The sequence below is a fragment of the Corythoichthys intestinalis genome, chromosome 20 (assembly GCF_030265065.1).
Source record: "Corythoichthys intestinalis isolate RoL2023-P3 chromosome 20, ASM3026506v1, whole genome shotgun sequence".
NCBI lineage: Eukaryota > Metazoa > Chordata > Actinopteri > Syngnathiformes > Syngnathidae > Corythoichthys > Corythoichthys intestinalis.
Window position 1 is genome coordinate 1,991,276 of NC_080414.1, and position 10,126 is coordinate 2,001,401.

Below are 10,126 nucleotides of genomic sequence, written 5' to 3' on the forward strand. Positions count from 1 at the left end.
TTCATAGATTAGCCACAGCTGTCCTCACTGTATTATGGGATATTTACACCAAAATATATTAACAGGTAACACTTTGACAGCAGCATTATACGACTCTCATAAGACCAAATGAACCACCATGAAGCTTTGAATCAATTGACTGCAAAGCTTCAAGAAGCTTCATTTGGCCATCACTACTCCCTAGGGGGAGACAGTCAACCTCTGCTGCCAACACCGTTATTGTCCAACATGCCTCCTAGCATGCATTACAGCACTACAGATGTACATAACAATCAAAAGTTATGACTGTTCAAAACTTGTGGTGAGACAAAATGGCTTCAGTCATTTTCACTTTCCTGTTTGGACCCCTCCACTTTAACAAAACCTTAATATTTTTCATCAGGCACCTGAACACGTCTTAAACCTGCATCAGGGGAGCCTTGAGGTCAATTGATTTTTTACCCTTGGAGGAGGAGCCCGTCTAGGAAAAGAAATGGCGGGGGGCGCCAGGCCTAATAGGAAGTATTTCAATGCAGTCACGTTCAAGCTGAGATACCTCACATACATGGCAGATATGAAAATGATTGAACCTTGCATCCAGCAGTTATTAGTCATTTACTGAATTTGTCGTTTTGCCAAAAAATGGCCGACTTTGGCAACCCGCCCAGGTCAGACCCGTGAATAAAAATGCACAATTTTAAAAACTTAAGATCTCATACGTCTCCTGAACACTCTCACCCATTTTGAAGACGATCCAACTAACTCCTTCGGCGACAAGGTCTGCAAATGTGCACCCTGTAAATGGCTAAAAAAGTTCACATTCGATCCAAAATACCTGATTTCCTGTTGGGTTTGGAATACGGGTGCAGCAAGAGATTTTTGGAGCACTTTTGCATAAGGTATCGACTCACCAAATTTAATCACACTACGTTGAAAAAACCTAAATAGAGAGGCCTTTTTGAAAATTTCAAGGGGGCGCCATTGAGCCATTTCCCTACATTTTTTAGCAACGTTGTCGCATATATGTGCAATTTTGTTGAGTTTTTGAGCATGTTCAGGTCTTCAAAATGGCCATTTTCATTTGCCACGAAGAAGGAAGCAGAATATTTGGACCCCGCCGCTTTGACGAAAACTCAATATTTTTCATTAGATACCTCAAGACATGTCTTAAGGCTCCTGTGATGCAGGCTTGAGGTCAATTGATTTTTTCCCCCCAAGGAGGAGCCTTTCTCGTAAAAAAAGGGTGTTTCCTGTTCCCACAAGGGGGCGCCAGGCCTAACGGGTAATATTTCAATGCAGTCGTGTTCAGGCTCGGATACCTCACATGCATGCTAGATATGAAAAACATTGCAATTTGTATCAGGACGTTATGTCATTTACTGAATTGGCATGTTGCCAAAGAAACGCCCGAATTTGGTACCCCACCCAGGTCAGGCCCGTGAATGAAAACTTACCATTTTGATAACTCAACATCTCATATGTCTCATGAACAGTCTTACCAATTTTGAGAAAGATCCAACTAACTGTGTCAGTGCAATGGTCTCAAAGGTGCACGCTGGTTTTCGACTAAAATTGCATGTTTTTTAGCATTCAATCCAAAATATCAGATTTCCTGATGGGTTTGAAATATGGGTGCAAGAGACTTTTCTAAGCAGTTTTGCACATCATATCGACTCCCCAAATTTCATCGCTTGTTGAAAACCCTACATGGAGGCCTTTTTTAGAAATTCGAGGGGGCGCCACTGAGCCATTTTGTGACATTTTTTCATAACGTTGCAAAATTATCGAAATTTACGCAAAGCCGCATGTATGTGAATATTTTGTTGAACTTTTGAGCCTGTTCGGACCTGCAAATTGGCCATTTTCATTTGCCATGAAGATGGAATAATAATGATCCTTTGCAAAACAATAGGGCCTCTCGCCTGTTGGTGCTCGAACCCTAATTCCTTTTTTACTTTTCTTTCTAGTCAACATGCAAAACTGCTGTGCTAAGCTGTGACCAGCCCTTGCACATAGGCAAAAGGCTTTTACATTCACTTTGAAGGCAACATGCATATTGGCCCAAAAGTGATCATGAAAAACTAGTCGATATTATCGATATCATATTAAAATGCTTTTATTGGTCCATATAATCAACTGCCAGATAATATCGGACAACTCCAGTTTGAAGTTTTTATTTTGCAGGGGTTGTTATTGGAAATCCGTGCCACTGACATGTCACCAGTTTGTTGAGTGCACCTAATTACTAGTCAAGTAGCCATCATCCTTTTGAAAACGAAAAGAATCTAAAGAATGAGACTTGACATACATTCACATAGCTGAAGCGCATTTTCGCTGATGGGGATTGCAATTTTTTAGCCTGCGCTATCATGGGTGTGTTAATATGCAAAGATTTGACAAGTATTTGCCAGTTACCATATATTATGCCATCAATTTGAACGCAGGTATTTGGCATCAGCATTCAGAAACTAATGGACGGTGGTGGCAGCATAGGCGGTTCCCAAGGTTGCCATTCGGAATGAAGTGAAGCTCATGTAAAAGATTCCTTTCAACAAGCATTTATTCCCTAAAATACTGTGTGTAATACGACATTAAGACACTTGAAAGAAAACAAAGTGAAATGTTAATGCCATTTTCATTTGCCTTTTTTAAATTTTCCTGGTGTGGCTCCGGTCTTCAGCTTCTTCTTAGCAGACCCTTTTACTTCAGGCTCCTATGGGGAGGTGAGAAAGACAACACCAGTGAGTGAGTTGTGAGTAGAGGTTTGTCTAAGAGCGCCATCTAGTCTTGGCAGGACTCATCAGAGACAATGGAATTCTTTGCAAGAACCTGCATGATAAAATCATCTCGAGACAGCGAGAACCAAAAGTGGTGTTTGCCACGTGGCAAAATGGATTTTGCCAATAGGCTTTTTTTTTTTGCCATGTGGCAAAATGGATTTTGCTGCGTGGCATTTTTTATGCCATGTGGCAAAATGGATTTTGCCGTGTGGCATTTTTTTGCCATGTGGCAAAATTGATTTTGCTATGTGAAATTTTGCAATGTGGATTTTTTTTTTTGCAATGTGGCATTTTTTTGCAATGTTGCATTTTTTTGCCATGTGGAATTTTATTTGCAATGTCGCATTTTTTGTGCCATGTGGCAAAATTGGATTTTGCCGCGTGGCATTTTTTTTTGCCATGTGGCAAAATGGATTTTGCCATGTGGCAAAAATGATTTTGCCATGTGGCATTTTTTGCCATGTGACAAAATGGATTTTGCCATGTGGCATTTTTTTTGCCATGTGGCAAAATGGATTTTGCCATGTGGAATTTTTTTTGTAATGTGGTATTTTTTTGCCATGTGGCAAAATTGATTTTGCCATATGGCATTTTTGCCATGTATCAACATGTATTTTAAAATGCGGCATTTTTTTTGCCATGTGGCAAAATGGATTTTGGTTTGTGGCGTATTTTTTTTTGGTATGTGGCATTTTTTTGGGAGTGTATGGCATTTTTGCAGGGCATGCACATCCATGCCAGTGATGCCTATGCACATCCAAATTTTTCATTCATTTCAAATGGCAGAAAAACATGTATGGCTGTGATTTTTGACTATACACTTACCATTACAGCGCATTGAAATTCAACTGGCACCCAAGTAGGGCTATGCCATTGACGGCTATGCACGTCCAAATTTTTCATTCATTTCAAATGGCAGAAAAACATTGCAGTTGTGATTTTTGACCATACACTTACCATTACAGCGCATTGACAGTTAACTGGCACCAAGTCAGGCTATGCCACTGACGGCTGTGCACGTTCAAATTTTCCATTCATTTTAAATGGCAGAAAACCGTGTGGTTGTGATTTTTGTCCATAGACTTTACATTACAGCGGATCCATTTAGCCACATACCCAAAAAAATGCCAAGTGTCAAAATACATTTTGCCACATGGCAAAAAAATGTCACATGGCAAAATCCATTTTGCCACATGGCAAGAAAAAAAGCTACATGGCAAAATCAATTTTGCCACACGGCATAAAAAAAGCTACATGGCAAAATCAATTTTGCCACATGGCATAAAAAAAGCTACATGGCAAAATCAATTTTGCCACATGCCAAAAAAAAAAAAAAAAAGCCATTTGACAAAATCCATTTTGCCACATCGCAAATACCACTTTTCGTTCTCGGCCCCGCTGAAAATCTCACTGCACGTACTGTGTTTTACAAAAATACGCGACTATTTATTTTGGTTAACACCAATCCCCCTTTGATGCCGCTATTTTGTTTCCAAACCCTGTGTTGTCGAACATGCCTAAAGTCATCATTCGTAAAAATACGCCAAAAAAAAATGCCATGTAAAACATTTGCGTAGGAACCGCCCGATTAAACCCGACCATTACGAACAACTGTGTTTTGTGATTGTGTTCGTTGTGCATGTTGTGTCAGTAATAGATTTTGTTTTCGCATTGTTTGCTCATGCTCTAAACCAGCCAGTTTTCATGTTTGAAGAGTTACCTTTTAACCGTGCGTTTTGGAGAAGACCACCAATGTTTTATTGCAGACTAAAGTGGGTTTTTTTTCCATTAGCCTCAATGTAGCAATGCTAACATTTTACAAATTTAACATAGATGTGTTGCCTTATTTTGTATGTCTGAACTTTAATTCCATGGTGTGTTGATGACCAATAAACATCTGTAAAAGGAACTGGAGTCTCATATGCAATCAACACGCATGATAAATCGCAGCTGGGAAAGTTACCAACCTCATTTTGATTTACCGTGCCATTAACTGACTTATTGCGTATTGCTAGAGGCTTAGTTGCTTTACACCTCATACAAAAATAATTCTTTCAGTATACCTTCCGTTTGGACGACAGGGACCCGGTGACTGTGAAGAAGGAGTCCAGTCGTCCCTGTGTGCTTCCTTGGCGACTCTTTGCAATCTTCTTACACCCATTGCGGATCCTGTCCTCACTATATGGGCACACAGTCAATTTCTAAAAATGAGTGACTGGCAAATGGAGAAAAGTCATTTGAGGAAGTTTTGCTTTGCCTCTGTATTCATCTGCAAACAAAAGTGGTGTAACAGAACACGAAAATGTAATTTTGGCTTGGTTCAGTTCATTTTCAGTACAAAAATGGCAGGGGAAAAAATGCTTAAAATACTTATCTTTTTAAAAATGTAAATACTAAAACTTGTGCATATAAATAAAAGTGACCTGTTAGGGCGACATTTCAAATAAATTACACTCTGATTTTTAAAAATAATTTGGAAACAAAAAAGAAAGGCTGGATGTATGGATGCGTGTATTACTTGAACTGTTTTTCTTCACACATGAAGCGCAGCAGCCCGTCCTCATCCGGCTCGTTCCACTTAAGCTCTACTGTGGAACAATCCACCACTTCAGGCTTCAGAAACAGCTGCCTGGCTTCCTTGTATAGCCAGTCCTCCGGTGCCGGGTGCTTCTACATTTAAGAAACGAGAAGAAGAAATAAAGTGCCGAAAAAGCAACCGACTTGAATCTTCATTAACCTCACATTTTTGTCAACGTTCTCCAAAATTTCCTCGATACTACCGTGTTGCTTAATCAGGTCGATGGCTCTCTTGGGACCGATCCCCTTGATGGTACCACAGTAGTCGCATCCCAGCAGAATACACAGGTCTATGAACTGGTGGGGAAACACATTAGGAAGGTAAGAGGAAGAGCAGGCAAACATCATCTAATCAGCGCACAAATAAATAACAACAAAAAAAGTCCAGTGTGCCTTGCAACAATTTTTACCTGTTCATTTGTCAGGTTAATGTCCTGCAGAATGCGACTGAAGTGGAACTCTTGGACTGGAAGCTTCCTATAAACCAAAATGACGGAAATTAGGAGCAATATGTTAGATTGGTGGCCAAAAATGGTACTGCAATCAGAAACTACATATTGAAGAGAACATCCCCTTCCCCTCTCCTTTAGGCTGCCAGAAAAGTAATGGAGAATAATGCTATGTTATCATACTAATGTTGTATTTCAGTCAGAAACTACAAAATGGAATTTCTGAAGAAATTGTGTGGGTAGCTTTGTTGTGCTGGTCAGTATACTTGTACTAACGCACTTGTATAACAAGACCACGCAAGTACACGCACCTGTAGAACAAATACGCACACCCGTAGAATAAGGTCACCCAAGAACACGCACCCGTAGAACAAGTACACGAAAGAACACGCACCTGTAGAACAAGTATTTGCAAGTACACACACCCGTAGAACAAGTACACACATACACGTAGTACAAGTACACGCACACAAGTCCATGCAAATGTAGTACAAGTACACGCAAGCCCACGCAAGCGTAGCACAAGTACACACAAGGACACAGGTTAGTCAGTCCTTTTACCACTGTTCCTTACTTTGTTCCCTCTTGTGCTACTTTTTTTTTTTTTAATTACACAGAGGAAATGGGAAAAACACCACAAAACTGTAATAGAGCAACATTACTTTGCTTCGCTGGCCGTGAGGTGTCTTAACAGGACGTTTGTTCCGAAAGTCAGCCCGTCCATGTCCTCTGTTGCCGTGGCATAGACCTTCCCCGCTTTGACCAGAGCGGCGCAGCTGGCCTCAGCTTCACACGGTGCCTGCAACCACGTATACTATTGAATCTTATCGTGAAAGGGGCTCATGAGTTCGCCTCTTACAAACCTCAATATAAGGCACTCCCATCAGAGTAAGCAGCTTCTTGCATTCATCATTATGCTGCCTGGTGACTTTAACCAGGCGCTTAGTGAGTTTGTCGATGTTTTCTTGCTCCCCTAAGTCCAAAAACAACAATATTTTAGCAGACACGATAATACATGAAGATCTGAGGAGACTCAGTCACTCAATGGAATACTGTACCCAGTTCCTGGGCTTGCGCGAGCAGTTTCTCAGCTTCTGCTCTTCTTTCCCCTCTCTTTTCCAGCTGAGGTGAAACAGAGGAGTAAAGTGAAACCGAGTCATCTATTTTCTGTAGCTCTTGTCCTTATTACAGTCACAGACAACCAAAATGTTGTAGGTGTGGGGAAAGCTGTCGAGTCATTTTTGGGGAAAAATAGTCCTTTTGGTACCCCACGAAAACATCAAGTTGTGAGAAACAATAGCAAAGATGCACACTAACCTCTCCCGACTTGAGCTGCGGGGGCTTGCCATCAAACACGTAAACGGGTTTAATGCCATTTTCGAGCATGCGAATGGTCCTGTAGAACATTCCCATGAGGTGGCTGCGGATGAGAAGCGCAAACAAAAGCCAAATAGGGAATGAAACAACTATGCACTTGTAGTAGGACTGGGCCATATTACTTCTAGAAATATTACATATTTTACAAAAACAGCCTATTAAGAAGTAGTAATGAATGCAAACCCATGAAGGATGTCAAAAACTACATAAGTTATAAAGCACGGCACGAAACCTTTAAACTGATGACATAATTTTATCTACCAAAACTGTACCTAGTCGTCTCTCCATCCTCATTCTGCAGCACGTTGCCATCCTGCCGCACAGCTATCAGGAACTGGTAAATGCACATAGAGGCATCAATAGCGATTTTTCGGCCTGGGGAGAAAAAAATAGCAACAGATTATTCTTTCTGTAGCTCATTGCCAAAGTATGCCCTCATTAGTCGATTACAATTACAGTGGTACCCCTACTTACGAAATTAATTGGTTCTGGAAGTAGTTTCGTAAACTGAAAATTACAGAAGTAGAGACATGTTTTCCATGTAAATGCCCTAATCCATTCAACCCCTCCCCAAAATTCTGACATAACTCTTTTATAACGCATAAAAATGCATCAAAACATGTAACGAATACATGTTACAATTATATTATTGCACAAAACATAAAATGAGAGCATAATGTAAAAAACAAAGAATAGACTAATAATAGTTATAATTGTTCATTGCCAATCAGATTTTTCATACAGGGACTCATTTTAAACCTATTCTTAGTGTAAAATCTGAATTCTGAAATATGTGGGATTAACTCCAGAAAACGTTATTTATACGACGATCAAGATGTGCTTTTATTTTGAAATGCTCACCGGAAGTACGTTCGCGAAACCGCTAACCGTAAGCTTTACACCAGTGGTGTCCAAACTATTCCACATAGGGCCACAGTGGGTGCGGGTTTTTGTCCAAACCCATCATGAGGACAACCTTTCACCAATCTGGTGTCTCACAAGGGTAATCAGTTGATTGCAGTCAGGTGCTGCTTGTTTTAGCAAAAACCTCAAACTGTCTGTGCTCGATTGGTAGGAACAAAAACCAGGACCCACAGCGGCCCTTGAGGACAGGTTTGGACACCCATGCTTTACACTCTGCAAAAAAAGCTTTTTTTGTCATTGCATGTGATGTCATTAATCAATTTTTTCCCACTTTTTTTTCGTTTGCAAATGCTGTTAACCAGCAATTTTTCATGTTTGAAGTGTCACCTCTTAACCGCAAGTTTGCGTTTTGGAGAAGACTGCCGATGTTTTATAGCAGGCTAAAGTAGGTTGTCCTTTTTCCTCATTAGCCTCAATGTAGCAATGCTAACATTTACAGTGTTTAATATAGACGTGTTTCCTTATTTTGTATGTCTGAACTCTAATTCTACGGCGTGTTGATGAACAATAAACATCTGTTAAAGGAACTGTAGTCTCATGTGTCATCGGCACGCACACACAAATGTACACGCGCGGTGATACAATACCGCCTTGAAAATTACCGCACTCATTTTTATTTACCGTGCGATAAATGGACTCATTGCATATCACAACAGGCTAAGCAACTTCAACAAAACATGTCGTTAGTTAGTTAGATGGACCTACGATCTGCCAGCTTGTAATTGTCTCCTGTCCTCTTCCAAAATTACAACTGGATGACGGCGCTTTAGTTGTGTTGACGTGCAGCCAGGACACAACGGTGTACCCTCCTTTGTTTCGTTGAAATAAGTAAATGTTTTGGCCATTCCGGTGCACTTTTTTGGCTTTGTGCCGCTTTCCCCATTTGCACACCAACCGTCTGACATTAAAAAATCTCCCGGCCACCCCCCACCCCCTTAAAAATGTTCTCCTTGGATCTACACAATTCACGTAGGTCACCCTATATGTGTTATTTGACTTCAAAATGGCCAATTTCGTCGAAAGGTGAGAAATTTTCATGCCTGAAGAAGAAAGGTTAATACACTCATGTAATGCTGTCAGAACATGAGGGGCGAATGAAGAGGACGCTGAGACAATAGAGGTCCCTCTTAGCCAAGTGGATACCAAAAAAGATGCTAGGCAATAGTCAATGGCAGCACAGCTATAAGTATGTTACCTTCAGTAAACTCCGGGAGGGTATTTTTGCCTTTCTTAACGAGAGATAATATTTTTCTGTTGAGGTGTGTCGTAACATGAAAATTCCCTGTGTAGAGAGACGTTCGTAAGTAGAGATAGCAATCTACTGGATATTCATTAAACACTTCTACTCTATCTAATAATTATATCTATTTATCGCTCAAGCAGGCCTCCTCATAGTCGCTTAGTAACAAAACACTGCGTCCTTTACCAAAGTAATTTTTGATGTCTTGCTCTTTAATGGCACTCGGAGCGTGGTCGGCAATGAGTTTGGCAAGTCCGTGTATCCCCATTGTGGTCGTGTGGAGTCCAAAGCTCTGGGGAAAGAACGTAAATTAAAAACGATGATGATTACAGTTTCAGTGTACTGCATTTTTCAAGGTTGTAGAATTTGAAACTAGCTAGCGGGAGTAACGTTAGCACCTCGCAAGCCAAGCAGATTCTAGTGTTAAGTACACTAGTGCGATGATAGCTGCGTCAAATGCACGACGCCGCACATTTATGTTGTCCGAATAAAATAAATATTCTTCAGCAATAGTGACATAAGTATTTTTTTACAGTAATTAGTACCTAGTGTCCGCAAATGTCACGATGTACACAAAATCACAATTGCCTGCCTTTCGATGCGTCTAGTCTACCGCCAGGAAATACGTCGATTTAGCGGGAAATTAACTAGCAGACATTACTAATTCATCTATCGAGCGTAGCTCTGAAAACACCACAGGTAACTACATGTAAAATTAGATATCTTAAGGCAGAGTCGGTGGCCATCTTGCGTCAGATACTTTCTTTAAAGGGTATTTTGTGTTTTTTTTTTCGTGTCAC

The 10,126-nt window shown here is 40.5% G+C and overlaps 1 protein-coding gene across 4 annotated transcripts; it reads right to left on the reverse strand.

The window, feature by feature from the left end:
* Window positions 1-2,184: 2,184 nt before the first annotated feature.
* On the reverse strand, window positions 2,185-10,018 carry fen1 (flap structure-specific endonuclease 1). Of its 4 annotated transcripts, none has more exons than XM_057824481.1 (12): window positions 9,919-9,939; window positions 9,513-9,618; window positions 7,435-7,537; window positions 7,103-7,205; window positions 6,844-6,907; window positions 6,649-6,758; window positions 6,448-6,584; window positions 5,747-5,813; window positions 5,502-5,633; window positions 5,278-5,429; window positions 4,823-4,937; window positions 2,185-2,692 (listed from the first exon to the last, which is right to left on the reverse strand). In XM_057824481.1, exons 2-12 carry the CDS (start codon window positions 9,592-9,594, stop codon window positions 2,615-2,617), a joined length of 1,143 nt encoding a protein of 380 aa, XP_057680464.1. In that variant the 5' UTR covers window positions 9,595-9,618; window positions 9,919-9,939; the 3' UTR covers window positions 2,185-2,614. The 4 variants fall into 4 exon arrangements, with proteins under 4 accessions (XP_057680464.1, XP_057680465.1, XP_057680466.1 ...); XM_057824482.1 differs by lacking the exon at window positions 9,919-9,939 and adding an exon at window positions 9,725-9,743; XM_057824483.1 differs by lacking the exon at window positions 9,919-9,939 and adding an exon at window positions 7,637-7,669 and having other exon boundaries at window positions 9,513-9,617.
* Window positions 10,019-10,126: the final 108 nt, after the last annotated feature.